Source organism: Macaca nemestrina, chromosome 4 (assembly GCF_043159975.1).
Source record: "Macaca nemestrina isolate mMacNem1 chromosome 4, mMacNem.hap1, whole genome shotgun sequence".
Taxonomy (NCBI): domain Eukaryota; kingdom Metazoa; phylum Chordata; class Mammalia; order Primates; family Cercopithecidae; genus Macaca; species Macaca nemestrina.
The window spans coordinates 168,520,970-168,546,569 of NC_092128.1; the positions used below are offsets into that span (position 1 = coordinate 168,520,970).

Genomic DNA, 25,600 nt, shown 5'->3' on the forward strand with positions numbered 1-25,600 from the left:
CAACACTTTCTAGGCCTCCTCCCTGTCCCCATGGCCTCTGAAACTCACTCCAGCTGATCCCCAAACCGGATGCCACCCGCCAGAGCCGCAGCGCCCGGACACCCATGGTCAGCGCCTCCATAGCAGCGATGAGAACGTCGCGCGCAAGTCCTTCTTCGCCCTCCTCCCCCGGAAACGGAGCGCGCACTCGGAGTTCCGCAGGACAGTTCTGTTCCGGACCCAGCACTCAGACTGCGCACGGCCACCAGGGGGCGTTAGGTCTCGCTGGGGATTCCGGGGCTGAGACCCCGAGATTCGGAGCCGGGCGCGTTACCTGTGCTCGATACCTGGGTGCTGTCACCGACCGAGAGGTGCAGGGCCCCCAGAGCGGTCGGCCTGCCTACCACCCACCACGTAGGCTCTGCAGGGAAACAGAGTCCCACAGGCGTCGTTGCCCTCCGCCTTCCGGCCTCTGCAGGTTCGATTCCGGCCACCCAGGTGAAGCGCTTGCTTCCCTAAAAGAATATATGTTTTTGGCGGGGGGGGCGGGGAATGGGGAAGGCGTCTTCTGTTTTGTCAGCGATGACATCTTCTAGCGCGTGTCTCAACTTTCAATTGTGCCGGGTAGGTTCTTAGTTCGGCTGGAGTGGGTCTGCACCCCGTTCTCCTCTTAGCCATGGTAATAGAGGCCTCGAGACATGTCGCCTTGACTTTGGAGAAGACGTTGTAATTCGTAAGAGCTCTACAAATTTTCTAGTTTAGTTTATGTAGTACAGGATGTATAGGAGAAGGCATCCCGGGGCAGAATTTTTGGCTCTAGTCCACTGATGTATCCCAAGCGCGCAGAACAGAGCACAGCTCACAGTCAGCGCTCAACAGATGTTTCTTAAATGAATGAATGAATGAATGCCCTTGCAGGCAAAACTCAGCGCATTGTCTAATTCCTCTGTCCTACCAGGACGTGAGTGTTATTTGAAGTAAGCACTCCGTAGGTACAGGATGGAAATGTTTTCACTTACAGTAGGTTAATATTGTGGCTTTACTTAAGAGTGTCAAATTCAGCCTTTCCCCCACTCTGTCCTTTGCCTTGCAATTGGAATGCGCCGCCACCAGGTGGAAGTGCCGTCTAAGGTACAAATATGACCCTGCGCCACGATAGACTGACTCTGTCCTTGGCCCAAATGTTACACTCACAACCACTGCGCCAGGAAAGTATAAGTATCTTCACTTTTTCAAACGGGAAATTAAGTGACGGAGCTTGGATTTACATCCAGGCTACATTTTACCAGGCTATATTTCATTTAAGATCCTAATTCAAACCACGAAATGTACATATATACATATAGGGTTGGGGAGTGGGTGTATCTTTTACTTCCTCAAATTTGCATACGATTCCCATGAAAGCTCTCTGTTTCGTCGGCCTTTTAGAGCCTGTACCCATTTAACCTTACCTAGAAACACTCTAGTGCCCTTAGAACATCTTAGAGCCACGTTGAAGCAAAGCCTCTGAACATAAACTTAAGCAAGTTTGATCATAAACCCATTGGAGGCAGGTAATTGGAGTTCACCAGTATGCGAAATTAACCTAGTTGAAAGGTTGTCACTAGTGATAATGGCCAAAAAATACTATGTACCAATCAGAGGGCTGGGTTTATTAATTTTCACAACCTACCCAAGCAATTGGCATAAAAATCTTCATTTTCCAGGAAAAAAAGTTCAGGTTTTAAGAGTTCAAGAGACATGCCCAAGGTAAATCTTAGGCCAAGAATTGCCCCCAAATATTTTCTTACTCTGAATCCCCTCTCTTGCCTTCTTTATCAACCAGCTCCCCAAATCTTAGTCTCACTCTGTCAGTGTCTCTGCCAAATAAAAAGAATCAAGTCTGTGACAGTAAATATCTAAGATAAGCCTGGATTGTTACTGTGCCAGAAAGCCTATAACTAACTATAAAATACAGACAAATAGAAACATGTTAAAAAGGACGGGGTACCAAACTCAAAGGGGCTCCCGTTGTCCAAATTTGGGAGAGTTTGCATAACACAAAGAATAATGCTGAAATTTTATGACGTGTACACTAAAAATTAATGAATCCGTAATGATACTCAAGAATAAATAAGTGTGGAAAGAATGAAGGGAGTTTTCTGTACCAAAACAATGCCAGATAATAAAAGTCGTATGAATAATAGAATAGGGAAAATCACCATTCTGCATCTACCAATGTAACCATTGGTACAGGAAGGGATCATCAATAGATGCTAAAACCAATAGAGAAAGTTTGTTGAGGATCAATATATTCACATAGTCTCTAAGTATCACCTCACAAATTACTGACAAAATACAAATGGATAAATGAAACTTTTCAAAGGAGAAATCTGGTGGATATCATCGTCAAGTGGTCAAACATATCGTCACCCAAAATGAGACAATCTGACTTTATTTGTGCTTCTTGGTTGTGATATAAACAATATAATCTATGTAGTATTCCTCACATAAGTATTTAACCTGAATCTAAAGAATTATGAGGAAATCAGGTATATCCAAAAAGTGATATAGTCTACAAAACAACTGACCTAAACTCTTCAAAAATGTAATGTATGAAAGATGAACCCAAAAAAGTCAAGAAACTGTTGTATCCCTTGTAAGTTGGATTCCTAGGTATTTTATTCTCTTTGAAGCAATTGTGAATGGAAGTGGGAAAACCTAGGTAGTACCATTCAGGACATAGGCATGGGCAAAGACTTCATGTCTAAAACACCAAAAGCAACGGCAGCAAAAGCCAAAATTGACAAATGGGATCTCATTAAACTAAAGAGCTTCTGCACAGTAAAAGAAACTACCATCAGAGTGAACAGGCAACCTACAGAATGGGAGAAAATTTTTGCAATCTACTCATCTGACAAAGGGCTAATATCCAGAACCTACAAAGAACTCAAACAAATTTACAAGAAAAAAACAAACAACCCCATCAAAAAGTGGGCAAAGGATATGAACAGACATTTCTCAAAAGAAGACATTCATACAGCCAACAGACACATGAAAAAATGCTCATCATCACTGGCCATCAGAGGAATGCAAATCAAAACCACAATGAGATACCATCTCACACCAGTTAGAATGGCGATCATTAAAAAGTCAGGAAACAACAGGTGCTGGAGAGGATGTGGAGAAATAGGAACACTTTTACACTGTTGGTGGGATTGTAAACTAGTTCAACCATTATGGAAAACAGTATGGCGATTCCTCAAGGATCTAGAACTAGATGTACCATATGACCCAGACATCCCATTACTGGGTATATACCCAAAAGATTATAAATTATGCTGCTATAAACACACATGCACACGTATGTTTATTGCGGCACTATTCACAATAGCAAAGACTTGGAATCAACCCAAATGTCCATCAGTGACAGATTGGATTAAGAAAATGTGGCATATATACACCATGGAATACTATGCAGCCATAAAAAAGGATGAGTTTGTGCCCTTTGTAGGGACATGGATGCAGCTGGAAGCCATCATTCTTAGCAAACTATCACAAGAACAGAAAACCAAACACCGCATGTTCTCACTCATAGGTGGGAACTGAACAATGAGATCACTTGGACTCAGGAAGGGGAACATCACACACCGGGGCCTATCCTGGGGAGCGGGGAGGGGGGAGGAATTGCATTGGGAGTTATACCTGATGTAAATGACGAGTTGATGGGTGCTGACGAGTTGATGGGTGCAGCACACCAACATGGCACAAGTATACATATGTAACAAACCTGCACGTTATGCACATGTACCCTAGAACTTAAAGTATAATAATAATAAATAAGTTAAAATAAATAAATAAATAAATAGATTCTGAGGGAAAAAAAAAAAAGAAACTGTTGTAAATTAAAGGAGACTAAATAGATCTACATTTATTATCAGTGCATGGTCCTTGCTTGGATTTTGGATCAGGAAAAAAGTTTACGAAGAATGTTACTGTGACAGAGAAACTTGAACATAAACTATATACTAAATAATATATCAATGTTATATTTCTTGGATATGATCATAGTGTCATGGTCATATAGGAAATAATCCTCGTTCTTACGATATATATATTAAAATATCTAGGAACCAAATATCACTATGCCTATAACTAACTCTCAAATGTTTCAGCAAAAATAGGGAGCTCCATACTGAGGGAGGGAACAAGACAAATTTAGCAAATGTGGCAAAATGTTAACAATTAGGGGGCCGGGCGCGGTGGCTCAAGCCTGTAATCCCAGCACTTTGGGAGGCCGAGACGGGCGGATCACGAGGTCAGGAGATCGAGACCATCCTGGCTGACATGGTGAAACCCCGTCTCTACTTTAAAAATACAAAAAACTAGCCGGGCGAGGTGGCGGGCGCCTATAGTCCCAGCTACTCGGGAGGCTGAGGCAGGAGAATGGCGTGAACCTGGGAGGCGGAGCTTGCAGTGAGCTGAGATCCAGCCACTGCACTCCAACCTGGGTGGCAGAGCAAGACTCTGTCTCAACAACAACAAAAAAAAATGTTAACAATTAGAGAATCTAAGTGAGGGTGTTAGTTGAACTACTCCTTCAACTTTATTCTGAAAAGTTTCAACGTTAAAACTTTGGAGAATAACTTCAGTGGTTTTCAACCATGAAAGTTTATTTTGCTTATGTTGTCTGTCAGTGACAGCAGCCACCAGCCAATCGTGGCTCTGCAGCTTTATTCCAGAATTCAGGCTGTAGAAGCAGCCCCTACTTGGTCTTGTGCTTCTTGTGGCAGAGGGAAAAGAGTGCAGTAACCACCTTGTGCACTGGCTCTTAAGAGCTTCTGTTCAGACTCACCTATGTCTCAGCCACACAGTCCCCTGGCCCCAGCAAGTCCCATGGTCAAGACCAATGTCAATCAGGTAGGATGCCTCCTGCAGGGAGCCAGTAGATGAAGTTATGTACTTCACATTCAAGGAGGAATGCAAATCACTGGAATCAAGATTGAATAATAAAGCCAGGTTTCATGGCTCACTCTTATAATCCCAGCACTGTAGAGCAACCGAAGTGAGCAGATCCCTTGAGCTCAGGAGATGGAGACCAGTCTGGATAACATGGCAAAACCCCGTCTCTACAAAAAAGTACAAAAAAATCAGCTGGGTGTGGTGGTACTTGGGAGGCTGAGGTGGGAGAATCACCTGAGCCCAGGAAGTCGAGGCTGTAGTGAGCTGTGATTGCATCACTCCATTCCAGCCTGGATGACAGAGTGAGACCCTGTTCCAAAAAAAAAAAAAAATCCAGTGACACAGTAATTTTCCCAAGATCACAAAGATGATCTGGGGCTCAGTCTCAGATCTGGCTGTCTCCAAACCCTATACTTTCTTTGTTCTCAAATTCATATGCTTTTTAAATCCAAATATTTGGTTTCACATTTTCAAATCATTATACATTTACTTGTTGGGATATTTTGTCTTTTAATTTAAAGCTTCCTAATGAAAAGTTTCACTCTCAGTTCTTTTTTTGATTCACAAGTTCTTACCAAAACCCCACACAGGATACCATTGTTGAGAGTTCTCAATGCCTCTATCAGCTACCCCATTCAATACATATCCTTATGTTCCTCCTACTGACCCAACATGCAAGATACCAAACATGTGGTTCTGTGCCTCGCAGAGCTGTCCTTTTAATCAGTTTGTGTTAGTCCAGGTACTCTGAAGAACAGATACCAAGACAAAGTTAAGTATGCAAGGAATTTGTTAGGAGAGATGCTTGTAAGGGAAAAGGGGAAGGTGGCCAGGTAAGGCTGACCCCATGTGAAGAAGAGAAGGAAGGAAAATTGAGTGAACACATTCTTGACCACCAGTGGGGTCTAATGAAGTTTCACCAAGATCATCAGGTGAATCCCCAAAGCCAAAGTGGGCATGCCTCAGTGTCCCCACTGCGCTCAGTCTGGCTGGGAGCAGCCGCTGGGAAGCAGGAAGCATGTTTGCCTCAAAGCAAACATGTTGATATTTCAGAGCTCAGCAGCTGGGGCCCTGGGTCAGTTACACTGCCTGTAATTGAAGGTCTAGAAAGCATATAAACTAAGCTGTATTTTGGGATTCAAATAATTGCATAAGCACTTGACATGCATTTTACATGTCTGCATAATAAAAACACATTTGTATCAATTATCTTACATCAGGGCTGAACACCCTCTACTTCCACCTGAGGACAAATTGCTGTGAAATAACAAGAGATGAATAGGCAGGTGCAACCCACGGCTTTTTTTTTTTTTTTTTTTTTCTCTTGATGTGTGATGTCTTGAGGCTAAATGGTACCTTTATTTCAACATCATTCCTTATCAACTCCTTTGTGAGCTGAGGGGGGCAATGGGGTGTGTGTGTGTGTGTGTGTGTGCTCGCACACGCGTGCACATGGGGGTAGGGGGTGATGGTGAGAGGGTTCTGGAAAAATGAAAGGCAGATGAATACAAAGATATATACATAATCCACTCCTTCAGCTATCATTTCTTCTCAAACCATCTCTTTTTATCAGATATTTCCTAATAGTAAGGGGCGAACCAAGGATACACATCACAGATAGACTTTCTTGTACAAAATATTTTTGTTTCTTTCACAGAAAATTATAATGTATATACATATATGTATATTCATGAATTGTGTTAAGAAAATAATTTTTATGTTTCCAACCCTCATTAATAAGTACTAAATAATGTTTATTTAAAATGATGATATGGTAAGTGTTGAAAATTATAAATATACAACTTGAAGAGATAGTACAGATCATAATTCCACTCCCCTCTTTTGATAGATAGAGAAGATGAATCACAGAAAGGCTAGTATTTGGCTCAAGGCCATACAAAATACTAGTATAGCATCTGGGGTCATTGGAAACGCCAGAGAATGCAGAAAATGCCAGGACTCCTGAAACTAGCAAGTGGTCCTTAAAACGCTCTGAATTGGCCTGGCGCAGTGGCTCACGCCTGTAATCCCAGCACTTTGGGAGGCCGAGACGGGCGGATCATGAGGTCAGTAGATCAAGACCATCCTGGCTAACACGGTGAAACCCTGTCTCTACTAAAAATACAAAAAAAAAAAATTAAATTAATAAAAAATAAAATTAGCCGGGCGTGGTGGCAGGCACCTCTAGTCGCAGCTACTCGGGAGGCTGAGGCAGGAGAATGGCGGGAACCCGGGAGGCAGAGCTTGCAGTGAGCCGACATCGCACCACTGCACTCCAGCCTGAGCGACAGAGCGAGACTCTGTCTCAAAACAAAAAAAGAAAAAGAAAAAGGAAAAAAAAAATGCTCTGAATCATCCCACCCTGCAGCAGTCGCACCAAATCCTTCATTTCATAGCTTTGTGAACACTGCAAGAATTCGGCTCCCATTCTTAGAAAGTCAAAGATGTACTAATCCCTCAAACACATGTTAATATGGATTTTCTTTGATGAAAAGGAACAAATACATTCTTCAAAAGTAAACTTCTCCCTAGTCCCTCATCCTATTTCGAAGCAAGAAAGCCTATTAGACTAACAGCAAGCTCATTTAGAGTCTTTTAGGGGTGGGGGCTGCTCATGGTTCCTTGGGAGTAGAGTTAGAGTTGATTAAGGTAACGCTCTTTTGGTCAAACAAGATACTTTCCTTCAAAACCCCTTCCCCTTAATTATACGTAATTTTTTTTCTACTCCTTCATTGTTTGAAATTCCCAGCTTGGCCTGCCTTATTCCGTGTCCCTTAGCGTTGACACTTACCTGCCTTCCCTCCCCTCCCCACCATCCAATCTTGACCTATCCTGGGAAGAAGACACAAAATGGGTCCTGATCACCCAAAAGCCACCTACACCCACTGACCAACTCCTGAAATGTGGTATAGTGAGGGAGAAAAGCCTAGGTTTGATCCCAGCTCTCCCCTTTGTAGCCGTATGACCTAAATCAAGTTGAATTATAATTTACTTAATCATACTCTCTCTCTCTCTCTCCTCTCTCTGATGTACACTTAGGATATTTATAATATTTTGCTGCAGTGAGCATCTGTCTATGTAATATCTGTGCACTGGTGTAAGTATTTCTTCAGGAGAGGTTCCTAGCAATGGAACTGCTTGGTCAAGGTTCCATGCATATGACATTTTGATAGAGACTGCCGAAATGTCCATCATAGCCATTACCACACAAGACACAGTGGAAAGATGTTTCTTTTAGATAACAGTTGTGAATATTTTCCTGGTGGTAAAAGGCGACACCTTCATCCATCTTTGCATTTGTGACTGAAGTCCAGAGTCACACCCTCTAATCTTGCACCTTTTCTGTTTCATATTCAAGACCTTGTCAAACCTATCCTGGTACTTATCTACTGGGGTCATCACAGAAAATGCAAACCCAGAGCCCATAATTTCAACTTCTTGTCAATCTCTCATCCAAAGGGCTGGATTTTATCTCTAAATCCTGTTATTACCTTTTCCACCACACAATTGCATATCTTTAATTAGAATGAGTTGATCTAGCTGGACCTTTCTTAGTACTTTCCTCTTGATTCCCTGTCTCCTAATTGTTTTTACATTTTTTATTGTTGTTCTACATTACACAAAAATATAGTCTCCCTATCAAAATTCAAACATTAAGAATATTTAGGGAGTAAAGCATAAAAGTCTTCCTTCTTAATCTTTTTGTACTATCTATATGTCTACAGCTATATCTCAAACATTCTTTTGTAATCCATTATTTAACATCTAACTGCTCCATAATGATGGCATTTGGGTTGCTCAAATAAATCCCCAAATAGAAGTGGTAAGGCAATGAAATATAAGGACAAGAAGAATAAGGAAAAAATAACTCCCTGAACAATTCTCTCTGTGACAACTGTGGGAGTATTTTGATAACTGTTGGCAACAGGACACTGCATGTGATGTGGGGAAGGAAACCTTGGCATTCAAACAAGCAAATGGTTTGGCGACAGTTTATTAAATTTCTGCCATGCTTGCAAATGCCAGTAGCAATTTCTCAGACTGCAGAATTGCTATATGTGACAGGTTTGAGACTGTTTCACAATCGTCATCAAATAATTCATCCTTCAAAATTAAAAATTATATGAACTCTTTGAATAATTGTCACTTCTAAAACAAATGTTCTACTGGAGTTTATGGATTTCACTCGTGCATTTTGAACGCTTCTCTGCCATACAATGAGGATAAGCAAAGCATCCAGGTAACATTATATGTAATTTAGTCTTACCAGGAGATTTCTATCAGACTATTAAATCTTCTTCAGACAAAAATAGTCCCTGTTTCTTCTTACATTTATAGCTGTAAATGCCTACCTTTTAAAAGACTTTAACATTACACTTTAAGGAGATAGAATAAGAAGAGAAAACTAAATCCAAAGTTGTGGAAGAAAGGAAATTATATAGATTCAAGCAAAAACCAATGAAATAGAGACTAGGTAAACAATACAGAAAATCCAAACAAAAAGTCGATTTTTTGAGAAGTTAAACAAAATTGACAACCCTTTAGCTACTGACAAAGAAAAGAGAAAATATAAATTATTAAAAATCAGGAATGAAACAGACCATATTATGACCAATCTTACAGAAATAAAAAGGATTATAAGGAAAACTATGAACAACTATATGCCAACAAATTAGATAGCTTAGATGAAATGGGCAAATTCCTAGAAAGGCACAATTACCAAAAATGTAGTGAAAGAAATAAAAAATCTGAATAGGCTTACACGAAATAAAGAGCTCAAATTAGTCATTTCAAAATGTTCCATCAGTAAAAGACCAGGTCCAGATGGCTTTACTGATGAGATCTGCAAAACATTCAAAGGAGAATTAATACCAGTTCTTTACAAACTCTTTCAAAAGGTGGAAAAAGGGGGAGCACTTTCTAACTCACTTTATGATGCCAGAATTAGAATTACCCTGACACCAAAACCAAAGAAATCACGAGAGAACAGAACAAAGTAAAACTATAGACCAATAGCCCTTAGGAATATAGAAGCAAAAATTCCTCAACAAAATACCAGCAAACTTAACCCAGCAACATATAAAAATGTTTTCACATATCAGTATAATCAATGTGTAACATACTATATAATAGAATAAAGAACAGAAACTACATGATCATCTAAATAAATACAGAAAAGGTATTTTACAACATCCAATACTCTTTCATGATTAAAAAAATGCTCAATAAATTATGAATAGAAGGGAAATTGCTCAACCTAATAAACATTCAACAAACTAGGAAGAGGCATGAAAAGCAGTAAGATGACCCACATCATTAACCTCAGGGAAATGTACATAAAAGTAAAATGAGATACTACTTTATACCCACTAGAGTGGCTATAATTAAAGAGGCCGATATTCACAAGTATTAGTGAGGAGGTAGATATATTGGAGCCCTCACACCCTGCCTGTGGGAATGCAAAGTAGTATGGCTGATTTAGAAAACAGGCTGGCATTTCCTCAAAATGTTGAACATGGAGTTATCATGTAACCTAGCAATTCAATTTATACATAAATACCAAGAGAGTCTAGGTAGAGTGGCTCATACCTTTAGTTCCAACATTTTGGGAGGCTGAGGCAGGAGGATCACTTGAGCCCAGAAGTTTGAGACCAGCCTGGGCAACATGGTGAGATGCTGTCTCTTAAAAAAGAAAAAAAGAAACCAAGAGAAATGAAAATGTGTGTCCATACTAAAAATGGTGCATGAATATTCATAGCAGTATTAGTCACAGTAGCCAAAAAGTGGAAACCAATCAACTGTCCATCAACTGATGGATGGGAAACAAAATGTGGTATGTCCATACAATGGAATATTACACACACACAAAAAAGAATGAAGTACTGATATATGCTACAACATGGATGAATCTAGAAAATATTATGTTAAATCAAAGAAGTCCACCACAAAAAAATATGTGTTGTATGATTTCATTTCCATTAAATGTATAGAATAGGGAAAGCTATAGAGACAGAAAGTAGATATGTAATTGATTAGGACTGGAGAAGTAGGCTGGGAAATGGGGAGTGACTGCTAATGGGTATTAGCTTTCTTCTAGGAGGGACTAAAATGTTCTAAAACTAGATGCAGTGATGGTTGCAGATTCCTGTAAATATATTAAACAATATTGAATTTATTTATACTTTAAATGGGTGAATTGTATGGTATGTGAATTATATCTCAATAAAGCTGTTAAGAAAATTTCTGACCTGTCTGGCTGGCCTTCTGAGTGGATGCCTAATTCCTAGTCCATTAATCATGACGCTTGCCTCTTCCCATCAATCTTGACATACCTGGGGAGAAGACACAGCTGAGTTCTGACCACCTAAAACTAGCTGAAAGCAACCATCAGGAACTGCCTCTGAGTGTCTAATATAACATAGGCTCCAGAGCCAAGCTGCCTACATGCAAATCCCTGCTCTCCACTTCTTGGCCTTGTAACTTTGGGCAAGTTTATTTCCACTTCATGCTTCCAAATAATCATATGAAAAATTGCATTAATAGTATTACCTGCTTCATAGTATTTGGGGATGACTAAAGCACTTAATGCATAGAAGGCATTTAGCAATGTCAGGTCATTCAATATAACAGGTTATTGCTACTGAAACTAGCCTCTTCATACCCTGGAGGCTGATTCTAGCCCAGGTTTTTGGATGACTTTTTACTCTACTTCACATGGGAATGACGGAAGTCACCTTCGCTAGACTCCTTAATGCAGCAACAGGCACTAGACTACTTTGCTATGCCATGAATTGGCAGCACAGCCATTTGGGCATGGGAAGCAGATTAGCACATAGCCATAGTTAAACGGAATTTTGTGTGTTTTTTAATTTTACAATTCTCTGAATCAAGTGTGTATCAACTAAAGGGACTCTTATTACCTCATTCTTAGAAAAACAACTGTATCATGGTTTACCAGAGAAACAAACCAAAAGATCATATGGATTTCGATGATATAGATGTAATAAATCTATAATAGATTTATTATAAGGAAATGGCTCATGCAATTATGGAGTCTGAGAAGTCCTACAATCTGCAGTTGACAAGCTGGAGACCCAGCAAAGGAGATGGTATAGTTCCAGTCTACATCTGAAGACTGACAACCAGGGGACTGACGGTGTAAGTTCCAGTCTGAAGGCAGAAAACCAATGTCTGTGCTCAAGCAGTCAGGCAGACAGAGTGACTTGTCCTTTCCTCTAATTTTGTTCTAGTCATGACCTCAATGGATGAGATGGTGCTCACCCACACTGGGGAAAGCAATCTGTTTTACTCAGTCAACTGATTCAAATATTCATCCTTCCAGAAACAGCCTCACAGACACACCCAGAAATAGTGTTTAATCAGATATCTGGGCACCCATGACCCAGTCAAATTGACACATAAAATAAACTATCACAGGTCTACCCCTTGTCAACTTGGCATCCATACACTTCTCCTTAACCCATACTTAATCTTCAAATAAAAACATTAACAAGGTTGTAGTTCCACCTAACATGATTCAACCATTCTGTGTACAACTGAAAATACACTAACTCCTTCCACAGAAGAGATGACATCCTTGAGTGGTGCTTATTCTTCTTGATATCCCAAAACTTAAATATTAAGATGTAGAAGTAACAATACTTAAGTACTAGAAAGTCAAGTCATTATTCTTATATTACATGATAAGGGAATGAGAGAAAAGCAAACAATGATATTTGATATGTACATGTACACATATACACATATGGATATGTATATGTATATATACAACAAAATATTTATAACAAAATAAGGAGGAAACACTCATGATAATCATGGTCCTCATTTCTGTAACAGTCACATAGCCGTAGTTGGTATTTATAACTACCTTCCTCCACTACCCCATCTATAGTCTCTTGCCTTTGGCAATCACCTCAGGTGGTACTTTACCTTGTAGAGTGACTCAAATCTTCATTCCTAAAGGATCTAGGCTGTAGTTTGTCCTGCACAGGTTGGGTTATTATAGTTTTCTTTTTTTAATAATTTTTATTTTTTTGTAGGGATGGGGTCTAGCTATGTTGCCCAGACTGGTCTTGAACTCCTGGCCTCCAGTGATCCTCCCACCTTGGCCTCCTAAAATGCTGGGATTACAGACATGAGTCACTGCTTCTGGCCTGTTGTTGCAGTTTTCCATTGGCTGTAATCACAAGGTATGGTAATACTAAGAGACACTCTGAGGGATCTCCTTTATTCCAGAGACGCTCTTTATTACCTTCATTGTGGAGTAGTAGTCCAATTTCCCCTCAATAGTCAGCACCAGTCACCCCACCCAGCATGGTAGTTCCCTTCTTTGCCTGTTGATTCAGAGTATGAGGAGCCCAAAGTGGCCAAGTGGCAATCTTAACTTCCAATTCAATGGAATTGTTGTGTCTCCGGGGGAAGCATTCCTCCCTCCGGAACTAAGACCTTCAGGCCAGTGGGCCACGTGGTTGCAGGAACAGGAAGCAAACATTTTGCTAGTGGGTCACTAAGGATAATAGTGAGACGTGCCAATTCTATTTCCACCCCTTGATTCTTGAACTTATGAATCTTAACTATGGGCGAAGCAGCACAATATATTGGACACCAATTCAGAGGATATACAGCCTTCTAGGAAGCCTTGCCCAAGCCCTGCAAGGTATTATTACCTATTGTCACTGATGCTGTAACTGAGTCTGCAAAAGGCACTGTTCTATTCAGCCAGCTACTTCAGGATAGTAGGGAATGTGGTAAGACCAGCAAGGTCCGTATACCTGGGCCCATGGCCGCATATCTCTTGCTATGAATTGAGTTCCTTAATCAGAAGCAATGCTGTATGGAATACCATGATGGTGCGTAAGGCATTCTGTAAATCTGTGGATAGTAGTTTTGGCAGAAGTGTTGCAAGCATTGAAGGCCAGTCTGTGTCTAGAGTAAGTATCTATTCTGGTATGAAAAAATGGTCCTCCTTCCATGATAGAAGCAGTGCAATGTAATCAAACTGCACCAGGTAGCTGGCTGATCACCCCAGGGAATGGTAGACTCAGTGTTGATCTTTGCTGCAGGCAGATTAAGCAGTCAGTGGTGGTCATAGCCAGGTTGGCCTTGGTGACTGGAAATCTATGTTTCTGAGCCCCTGCATAACCTCCATTCCTGCCACCATGGCCACTTCATTCATGAGCCTATTGGGTGATAACATGGGTGACAGGGAAAAGAGACCAACCTGATATCCACAGAATAGGTCATTCTATCCCCTTGGTTATTAAAATCCTCTTCTGAAGTCACCCTCTGGTGAGCGTTCACATGAGACACACATATCTTCACAATTTTTGCCCATTCAGAGAGGTCTCTCCATATGCCTCTTTTTCAAATTACCTGGTCACCAATTTTCTAATCACTTCCAAGTCCCTAACCATCCAGCCAGACCATTGGCCACAGACCATGAATCAGTACATAACCCCATGTCTGGCCATTTCTCTTTCCAAGCAAAGTGAACAACCAGTGCACTGCTCAAAGCTATGCCTACTGGGATTACTGGGATGATTTCTTTTCACCGCTGTCCTTCAGGGATGGCCCAGAGAGGGGCTGTGGTGCTGCAGTCCTTTTTTTTTTTTTTTTGAGACAGTGTCTTGCTTTGTCACACAGGCTGGAGTATAGTGGAGCAATCCTACCTCACTGCATCCTCAACCTTCTGAGTTCAAGCAATCCTCCCACCTAAGCCTCCTAAGTAGCTGGGACTACAAGTGTGTTCCATCATGCCTGGCTAATTTTTTATTTTTGTAGAGATGGGGTCTTGCTATGTTGCCCAGGCTGGTCTCCAACTTCTGGGCTCAAGCGATCCTCTCATCTTGGCCTCCCAAAGTGCTGGGTCCCTCCCATTTTTAGGTGGTGCTTGCATATCATGCAGAATCCTTTGTAAACCAGGCCTGAGTTTTCTCTTCCCCTGTCACCTGATTCTGGGGAAGTTTCAATGAGACCACAGGTGCAGGCTGGGAGAGAGAAGGCAATATAGCAGGAGTGGGGACCATGCACATTTGGGTCACTTCTTCATGTAACTTACTTGTACCTTCAAGTCCTGCACAGGTCTGATCATGTGTATACCACTTTCATTTAACAACTGAGTGCTGCTCTGCACACCCAATGTTATTGCTTTGTGGGTCCAATAACACTCCGCTTATAATGGGCCACTCAGGTCACAGGGTAACAATGGTCCATGGTTAAGTATTCAGTCTCTACTAAGGTCCAGTAGCAGGCCAAAAGCTGTTTCTCAAAAGGAAATTAGTTATCTGCAAAGGATGACAGAGCTTTGCATTAAAATCCTAAGGGCCTTCACTTTGATTCACCTTTAAAGGTCTGAAAAGGCTCCAATGAGCATCTCTATCTACCTCTGACACTTCAAGTACCATTGGATCTGGGGGTCATAGGGTCTATGTGGCAGAGAAGCTTGCACGGAGCCTGGACCTGCTGCAGAGCCTTTTCTCATTCTAGGCCCTACTCAAAACCAGCAGCTTTTTGGGGTGGTAGGGATGGGTCCTGAGGAGAATCAGCATTGTCTTACCTGGCAACAGCCTTGGTGGGGACAGGGGGGCATTCTAGTTTTCTCTAGAAATGTAGATTTAATGCCCTCAGAAGGGAATATAAAGAAATGCATTTATAAAGAAATGCAGTGAACATTATAAACGTTAAAAAAAAAAAAAAAAAAAAGGCAGGGAGTGTGTTTGCAATTCCAGTTTTCAACTTTTCACTTACTTACAATCTGATTGCCATTTGTACAATTTGGGTGAGTTTCCCTGTTGGTAGAAATCATCTCTGATAACCATGGTGGATTTTATGCTCATTCCTTTCCTCTGCAATCTAAAATATTTTGACACCAGAAGGCCCTGAAGGTACAAGTAAGTTGCATGAAAATCAACATAGTGTGCTCTTACATGAATAAAAAATTTCCATCATTCTGTCAATGAGAATTTGAGAATCTAGGTGGTGATATATAACACATGCCCCAAATGTTGATCACTGATTATATAATTTACAAACAGGCTGGCTGGCTAATTTGTACTTGCTCTAGTTTCATGACACTCTATAATAGTTTAGAGCAGTGATTCGCAAGCTTTTTTCATTATATCCCCCACCCAAGTAACATTTTTAGACCTTTTCCTAATCTCCCCCATGACATTTTAATGCAATTGATCAATGATATATGTGTTTATGTACTGTATGTGTATCTGTGTTTTATAGATTAAAAGAGTAAGCTTTTTCTTCAACCCTCAACAGAATAATTTTCTTTCCCTTGTGAAAATATTGCCCCCGCTTGAGAATGCAGAGCCCAAAATAGGTATTCAGATTTTATGCAGTAAGAAAATGTAGGATGAACAATCTTCCTCAAATGCGGTTCTTCTTTGCAGCTTGTTATTTTCAGTAGCAGAAAAGGAGGTAGCTATTTTATTACATTTGAATATTGCCTTGCTGTTCCATGTGGTCCATGAATCACCATCACCTGGGAGATTGCTAGAAATGCAGGATCCCAGCCTCACCTCGTCCTGCTGAATCCAGATCTGCATTTTGAAAAGACTCTTTGTTGATTCCGATGCACCCTGGAGCCTGAGAAGCCCTGGTTGAGAGTTCAGTCCCCTGCTCAGTTGGGAAACACTAAGTGTCACTAAGTGTGAATAGAAAAAAATAGGCATAGGCCCTAAAACCAAAGTTTATGTCCCCCCCATCCCTTTCTCTCAAGTCCTCACTAATACCCCAAGTTTCTTTCTTAAAAGTCATCAATATTACTTTTCCAACTTAGACCTGAGTGTATTTTGTTCGCGTGTGTGAGAAAGGTTAATTTTATTTACTTCTCCTAAGCAAGCCAATGAAAGTCCCCATGGAGTTTCACCCTGCTAGCTCCTCTGCTTCTTTCCTTGTGCTCTTCTATTCTAAACAGCAGGGGCCTTAGACTCAGTTGGACAGAGCAAGATAAAAACAAGAAAGAACACAAATTTCTGTTTTTCTCTCCAATAAACTGACCTTTCAACTCTCAGTCAAGACCTCTTTAAAGTTAAACTTATTTTAATAGTGATCATTTCTATTGGATTAAGTGAATAAGTGAACCCAGGAACACAATCAAGAGATTTTCTCTATTTTACTATTTTGAAGAGCCAGCAAGTTAGTGCAGGGGAAAATGGTATATAATTAACTCAATATACTTGGGCCCCTTATTTATGAAGATGAGGTTAACTTATTAATTCTTTTATGTATGTGAAATTTTGAAATATGTGTAAAATAGGTGTGAAACATTTCAACCATACAGAAAACCAGAAAAAAATAGTGTAACGAATTCTAGATACCCACATCTAGTACTATGGTCTGAATGTTTGTGTTCCCCCAAAATTCAGATGTTGAAACCTAATCTCCAATGTGCTGGTACCAGGAGATGGGACCTCAGGGAGGTGATTAGGTCATAAGGCTAGGGCCCTCATGAATGGGATTAGAGCTCATGTAAAAGAGCCAGAGGGAACTCTCTCCCCTTCCATGGTGTAAGGACTCAGTGAGAGGCATTATCTATGAATCAGAAAATGGGCCCTCACCAGACACGGCATCTGCTGGCAACACCTTCCTCTTGGACTTCCCAACCTCTAGAACTGTGAGAAATGCATTCCCGTTGTTTATAAGCCACCCAGTTTGTGGTATTTCCTTATAGCAACCTGAACAAACTACAGCACATGGGTTAGCAATTTGCCACATTTTGCTGCTGCTTTATTTTTCTGAAGTATTTTAATACAAATTATGGATAGTATGACATTTCACCTCTAATTCTACAGTGTGTATGTTTTTTTTAAAAAGTAACTTTTTTATCATAAAAGATGAATTTTAATTAACTAAAACTGTTGAGTTTAAAACTGCAGGGATTTCCAGTAGTGAAAAGCTTCCATTATTCTTCCTATTGCTTTTTCTCCTACTAGCAAAGGTCAAGAAAAGAGCTTGAACCTGCTAGAATTGTTCCAAGTACCAGCTGAGGCTTTATTCTTTGGTGTTTCCAGAAAAGCCTTGACAGCAGAAAGCTAAATTCTCTTTCATCTTAAACCATTGATAAACTGTGGTCAAATTGGGCCAAAAGCCAAATCCTTCCTCACTGAAAAAATGCTGTGGAAAGATTTCACTAAATAACAGTAGCTCTTTCTTAACTAAGAATCTCAGTTAATATTTTGGTGCTTTTAAATGCAGAAAGAGGGAAGGGAGGATAGAAAAAGTGATAAAAGGAGAATCAGAAGAGAAAGGAGAAAATAAATAGATGATCTTATGAACCCCAATTTATATCCCCCAATCAAGACATTTCTTTCTTCTATCTCTCTATAGCCCTTTCTATTCTAACATTATCTACCCACTAAAATAAAATTAGGTATACTTTAGGCCCGATGTAGTGGCTCACTCCTGTAATCCCAACACTTTGGGAGGCCGAGGCGGGTGGATCACTTGAGGTCAGGAGTTTGAGACCAGCCTGGGGAACATGGTGAAACCCCATCTCTACTAAAAATACAAAAAAAAAATTAGCCAGACATGGTGGTGCGCTCCTGTAATCCCAGCTACTCAGGAGGCTGAGGCACAAGAATCGCTTGAACCTGGGAGGTGGAGGCTACAGTGAGCCAAGATCACGCCACTGCACTCCAGCCTAGGCCACAGAGCAAGACTCTGTCTCAAAATAATAATAATTATTATTATACTTTAAACAGAGACAGAGAGAAAATGTGTTTCAATTCAGTGGCTGGGGGCAGTAGAGAAAAAATATCTGTAGTAGTTGAGTCCAGGTCGCTTATCATTTTGACGTCTTTCCAGCACTAATATGTGGTTTTGTTATTAGAAGAATTGCTTAATCTGGCTGGGCGCGGTGACTCACACCGGTAATCCCAGCATTTTGGGAGGCCAAGGTGGGCGGATCGCTTAAGGCGAGGAATTCGAGACTAGTCTGGCCAACATAGTGAAACCCCGTCTTTACTAAAAATACAAACATCAGCTGGGTGTGGTGGCACATGCCTGTAATCCCAGCTACTCAGGAGGCTGAGGCAGAAGAATCACTTGAATCCAGGAGGTGGAGCTTGCAGTGAGCTGAGATCGCGCCACTGCAGCCTGGGAGACAGAGAGACTCCGTCTCAAAAAAAAAAAAAAAAAAAAAAAAAAAAATTGCTTAATTCGGCTGGGCACAGTGCAGTGACTCACGCCTGTAATCCCAGCATTTTGGGAGGCCAAGGCAGGCGGATCACTTAAGACCAGGAATTTGAGACTAGTCTGGCCAAATGGTGAAACCCTGTCTCTACTAAAAATGCAAAAATTTGTCAGGCATGGTGGTGCATGCCTGTAATCCCAGCTACTCAGGAGGCTGAGGCACGAGAATAGCTTGAACCTGGGAGGTGGAGGTTGCAGTGAGCTCAGATCCTGCCACTGCACACTGCACTCCAGCCTGGGAGACAGAGTGACATTCTGTCCCAAAAAAAAAAAAAAAAAAAATTTAAATTGCTTAATCTTTGTTTCTGAATTTGCAGACTCAAACATAAGAGCAGTGTAGTTTTCTATTTGCAAATGCCTTTAAGATCACATATCTCAGTCCCATTTTCTGTATACAAGGAACCAAAGTTCCAGAGGTGGCTTCTCAGAGACTGGGTCTGAGGGAAAAGCTCTTTGCTTCTGGAATGGCCAGTATATCTCTACCTTTGGTTTTTAGTGCTCCAGGATGTTGAGTCCCTATCCTAGGAAGGAATAACAAGGATGGTCACTTCCGCCACAGGCCCTCACCCTACATCCTGCTTGTTAAACATCATCCACCCCAAGGGGGACTTTCAAAGCCTCTGCTGGTCCCCGCCATTGTGTGCCCTGGCTCCAAGCCAACAGACAAGCGTTTGAACTTCTGTCTCTGTGATGACGCCTAGCTTCAGGGAATCAACAACCTGGCCTTCTTTATAATGCTAAGCTTCAAGGAAGAAAATATCTGGCAAAACTGGTCCCATTCCCAGGAGCACTCCCATCTATAAGGTACAGGGCCAGCCTTATCATTCTGTGAAACCAGGAAGCATTTTAAAGGCTGTGATATGAGAAAATAACTCCTTTCTTGACTTCTCCAGAGAAACAGAAATCTTGGCTAGTAGGGTAGACAGAATGTTGTCACTGTCACTTAACAGAATATCAGTTATGAAACTAAACATTAATCTGCAGCTATTCCAGTAAGCTACTTTTCATTAGGGCCTAAAAGAGCATTCCAGAAAGACTAAAACCATCCACCTGGCTTAAAGGGGGCAGATCCAAGAATGCAGCGGAATTTCTAAATCTTTGGAAGTGAAAATGCATCATTCTGTTTCTTGTACATCCAATTTTCATTGCAGCAAGGGAGATTAAGTTTATCCATGATCTCTGACATCTTCTCAAAGATTTCTAAAGAGGAAAGACTGCAACTGATGCTGTTATTTTAGGTATATAATTCCATCATCATTAAGAATTTGATTAGCAAAAATATATATAAATGTTGACAGCTATTCATTAGAGAAAAAAATGTGTTCAGGATACATAGTAAACACCAAATAAATCATAAGCAGCCTGTTGTTGCTACATGCAATCTTATTTATCTGTCTTCAGTTGGAGTACCTAATAAATTCTGTACTTTGAAAGAATGTCCTAAGGCCTAGATCAAAGAAAAAGGGGGTGCTACAATGGATTTCATCTTTCTTTTCTTTCTGTACTCCAGGACAAATTCACAAAAATACAAAGGATTATTTTGAAATTGTGTTTTTCCTTGTTGGCACAGTGGGAGAAATATTCTCTTGGCAAATAGGCAAAGTAATAGAATCAGCTACTAAAAACTGAAGTATTACTGTTGCAAATTTGGCCCCATGAATTAAACACTTTAAAAACGGCCTGATTTTTTTACCAAGTACCCTGAAGAAATAATTAGATGAGGGTATAAATGTATAGGAATGTGCCTCACAGATTTAAAATGTTAAAAAAAAATCAAAATGACCTGAAAGTAAATAAAATATGGGTTTGTTCAACAAGTTATTTTGTATATATATATCCCTGCTGTCAAGGCAATGGTGCCATAAGGACTGATGTTGCTGTAGATTGGTTAACTTGGAAAGATGGTTGTAAGAATGAAGGTAACATGGCAGAGCTGTAGAGTAAAGCCTTCAGATACAGATAGACCTGGAATCATGTCCTTGTTCTGCTGTTGGCCAACTGGATGATCTGGAAATTTTATCTCACTCCGACCTTCATTTCTTTCATGTGAAGAATCAAAGTTGATAATGAAAATAGAACCCTTGGCAATGAGATTGGCATATTGAGATACTGAAGCTTAAAAGGTACCATTGGCTTAAAAAGGATATTGTTAAGTTTTAAAAACTTATGTATGTTATATAATCATACCCTTGTCAAATGATATATGGATTTATATATTCATCCAGTAGCCAAATATTTACTGAGCATTTATTAACAGACAAGCACTTTGTTAGGCAAAGAGATTATATAATAACAATAAGCCAAAAGTGACACAGACTTTGCCTTCAAAGAGTCCTGCTCATGATTGATTGTGATCAATTAAGTGTAAAACCCCAGCTATAACACTAGAGAGGAAGGGGATAATGAGAGCTTGCAAGAGTGGGGTTGGATCCAACTGGGAAGGGCAGGGAAGTTTCCTAAAGAAATGGCAGCTGAGCAGAGGCAGAGGGATGAGTAGCCTTTGACTAGATGAGATGGATAGAAATGAGGAGCCGTGCACGTAACAGTTAGGTACATTGAATCTAGAGTCAGCCAGGTGTGCTTCCAAAGCTCGCTCCACCACTGTCTTGGTTAGTTCAGGCTGCTGTTACAGAATACCATAGATTGAGTGGCTTAAACAACAAACATTTATTTCTCACAGGCGTGGGGGCTGGGAAGTCCAAGATTATACCATAGATAGAATACCATAGATTGAGTGGCTTAAACAACAAATATTTATTTCTCACAGTTGTGGCAGCTGGAAAGTCCAAAATTAATGTACTGGCAAATTTGGTGCCTGTGAGGGTCTGCCCTCTGGTTGATAGATGGCCATCTTCTCATTGTATCCATTTTCCCCTTGAGACAGAGTCTCGCTCTATTGACCAGGCTGGAATGCAGTGGCACGCTCACAGCTCACTGCAGCCTCAACCTTCCAGGTTCAAGACATCCTCCCACCCCAGCCTCCCTAATAGCTGTAACTACAGGCACGCACCACCATGCCTGACTAATTTTTTGTAGAGAGGGCATTTCACCATGTTACCCAAGCTGGTTTCCAGCTCCTGGGCTCAAGCAATCTGCCTGCCTTGGCCTCCGAAAGTACGAGGGTGACAGGCATGAGCTACTGTGCCTGGCATATAAGCAGAGAGAGGAAGCAAGCTCTGTGTCTCTTCTCGTAAGGGCACTAATCCCATTCATAAGTGCTCCCCCATCATGACCTAATCACCTTCCAAAGGCCCTACATCCTACTGCCATCACTTTGTGGGTTAGGATTTCAACACATCAATTTTGGGGGGGACACATTCAGTCAATAACAACTACCCACAAGCTGTTACAACTCTGGGCCTGTTGCTCAACTTCTCTGTCCCAATGACCTCACCTGTAAAATGGAAATAATAGTTTTCCTTATTCAATATGATTATGAGGATTCAATTCTTAAAAGACACTATGAAAAAAGCTTAGCCTAGTGCCTAATTCATAGCAATTGCTTAGTAAATGTTAGATAATACTAAAGAAATAAAAGAATGAAGAATCAAATCAACTGCATAGCAGAAGCAGCATATGCCAAGGCTCTGTGGGAACTCGATGAGAAAAAAAGGTGAAGCCCTGTTGTTTGTTCTGCTTTTATTCTAAACACTGCTGGAAACCATTGAGGATTTTATGCAGGGGCACTCTGTGGACTCCATCCTCTTCCTCTCAACCTTTATGCTACAGCCACACCTTCTGACTCTTTCTCTAGTACTTGTGACAAGGCCTTTGCCCATGATGTCCCCTTTTCACAGACTCTTCTTTCTACCTGCCTTCTCTTACCTCCTTCAGACTCCAGCCTTCAGATTCCCCTGGGAAGTCTTCCCTGACCTCCCTGATAGCAAGTCCTTTTTAAACAGCACCCTCAGTGCTATTAAATCGCTTTGCCTGATTTATGTCTCTCTCTCCCACCTACATCTTCACAAGATGAGACACTGTCTGATATTGCCTGCGGTTGTATCCCCATCCACTAGCATAGTGGCTGGCTTATTGTAGGTGCTTATTTCACAGTGGATAATGGAAGATGGAAAGAATAGAAAAGAAAGAGGGAGGGGGAAACGTGGAGAAAAATAAGGTGGGGTGGGGAGGCATTGAGGCCAGCTCAATTTCAGACATTGATTTTGAGTGGCACATCTAGGTAGGGATTTCTGAAAACAGATGTGTAGGTCAAGAGATGTACACTAAGGAGTCCTTAGAACATAGGAACTCACTTAAGCAAGTGAATGAAGAAGAGCAGAGTCTTTGGATACAAGGCTTGGGGTCACTAACTATCAATATGGACAAGTTACAAAGTCACTGAATCCTCTTTAAGAGCCACACAGAGACAGAACTTGATCCCAGCCACACAGACCCCCGATTGCATGCTTCCCATATCCCCAGGCTGGTCACTTGGAGCACCCTGAATATTGATCATACATAACTGAGACACTCCTAATGGTTTGGCTTCTGAAGTTTATTAGGTACTTACTGATATCCATCAGTTAGAGATAGTGTTATTGAAATACGCATAATCATACCTTTTCCCCTGTTCCCTCTAAGGTGTTGCAGAGATCTAAAGAGAAAATGCACACGAAAAGACTTTCCAAATATCAAGTGTCAAACACGTGAAGATGACATTGTCATTACAGAGATCAAGTGACAATATTAAGGATGTTTTTTTCTTCTTCCTAGGAGGGAGAAATACATTGCATTGGAGTCCATCTTTTTAGATACTTTCATGGTTGCCTCAGTCTATTCAAGATTGTTTTTTATTTTTATTTTTACCACTCAAGCTGTTTTAACAAAATACCTTAGATTGGGTAATGTATAACAAAAACTTATTGTTCACACATCTGGAAGCTAGGAATTCCAAGATCAAGGCACTGACTGCATCAATATCTGCTGAGGGCTCGCTCTTTGCTTCAAAAATGGCACCTTGTGGCTGTGTGCTGACATAGTTGAAGGGCAAACTAGGTCCATCAGGTCTCTCTCTTTTTTTTTTTTTTTTAGACAGAGTCTCACTCTGTCACCCATGCTGGAGTTCGGTGGTGCAATCTTGGCTCACTGCAACCTCCACTTCCCAGGTTCAAGCAATTCTCATGCCTCAGCCTCCCAAGTAGCTGGGATTATAGGCGCATACCACCACGCCTAGCTAATTTTTCTATTTTTAGTACAGACAGGGTTTCGCCATGTTGGCCGGGCTGGTCACAAACTGCTGACCTCAGGTGACCCACCCACTTCAGCCTCACAGTGCTGGGATTACAGGTGTGAGCCACAGCGCCTGGCCAAGCTTCTTTTATAAGGGCATTAATCCTATACATGAGGACTTCATCTTCATGACCTAATCATCTCCCAAAGGTCCTACCTCTTAATATCATTACCTCAGGGGTTAGGGTTCAACATATGAATTTTGGGGGGATACAATCATTCACACCGTAGCAGTGGTTAGGAGCATTGGTCTTGAAGTCAGACACATCTGGTTTAAATCTGGCTCACTTATTCCTAGTTGCCTAGTCCTGAGTCAGGGACTTTTCTAAGCCTTTGTCTCCTCATCTGTAAAATGGAAATAATAACAGTACCTCCTCACAAAGCTATTTGATGTTGCCTATAAAGTACTTTGCACAATGCCAATCAAATAGGCCTTAATAAATGTTAACAATTAATATGATCATCTTTTAATTAATGAATTAATTTATTTTTTAAGACTGGGTCTCGTTCTGTTGTCCAGACTGTAGTGCAGTGGCGCAATCTTGGCTCACTGAAACCTCTGCTTTCTGGGTTCAAGTGAGTCTCCTGTCTCAGCCTCCTGAGTAGCTGGGATTACAGGCATGCGCCACCACACTCAGCTAATTTTTGTATGTTTAGTAGAGATGGGGTTTCACCATATTGGCCAAGCTGGTCTCGAACTCCTGACCTCAAGTGATCCGCCTGCCTCAGCCTCCCAAAGTGCTGGGATTACATGCGTGAGCTACCGTGCCTGGCTATCATCACTGTCTTTAAGAGTGCTCTGGAGAGAAGGGATCAAATGAAAGAATTACTGAATCTATCTCAATTTCTTTCAGCATCCTCTCATCTGGATTATATTAGCCAAGGTACAAGATATTGTATTAGACTGCATAGCTCCCTGCAACAGAATGGAGAGTTCCTACCCTCCCCACTTGCTCTTTAATTAAGGACATATATTAAGCATAGCTGTCCTAAGCAAGGACTCTTGGGGGAAATAAGGTATATCTTAGGTCACGTTACATGCACAAAGACAAATCTTTTTCCTGCCCATGTAGAGGGATCTATGCTGGTTTGGAGACTGCATAGGAAAGACCTAATGTGTTTATTCCAGGCATGGCTCTTTTCTTATGTCAGAGAATGATGCTGAATAAGCCATTTTACCATGTTGGGCCTCATTTTCCTTAACTGTGAAATGAGTAAGGCAGAAATG

General features: G+C 41.0%; 1 protein-coding gene and 1 long non-coding RNA gene across 25 annotated transcripts in view; one reads left to right on the top strand and one right to left on the bottom strand.

The window, feature by feature from the left end:
- The window catches only part of LOC105472815 (mitochondrial ribosomal protein L39), a 262,274-nt gene extending 238,438 nt beyond the window's left edge, over positions 1-23,836 (bottom strand). For 21 of the 23 annotated variants that reach the window (XR_011622721.1, XM_071095517.1, XM_011726366.3 and 18 more), the window contains exon 1: positions 49-203. Coding sequence is in view for 20 of the 23 variants with exons in the window: in XM_071095517.1 (XP_070951618.1) it covers positions 49-121 (73 nt within the window). In the remaining 3 variants the exon portion in view is untranslated. Of the gene's footprint in view, positions 1-48; positions 204-313; positions 452-23,702 lie in introns of those variants that run through there. The other 2 variants (XM_071095522.1, XM_071095523.1) reach the window with 2 other exon arrangements.
- Positions 548-23,873, top strand: LOC139362980 (uncharacterized). 2 transcript variants are annotated; one of them, XR_011622729.1, is made up of 4 exons: positions 548-712; positions 11,852-12,078; positions 12,981-13,130; positions 23,725-23,873. It is a non-coding gene; the product is annotated as an uncharacterized lncRNA (long non-coding RNA). The 2 variants fall into 2 exon arrangements; XR_011622728.1 differs by lacking the exon at positions 23,725-23,873 and adding an exon at positions 16,341-16,949.
- The last annotated feature ends 1,727 nt before the right edge of the window (positions 23,874-25,600 follow it).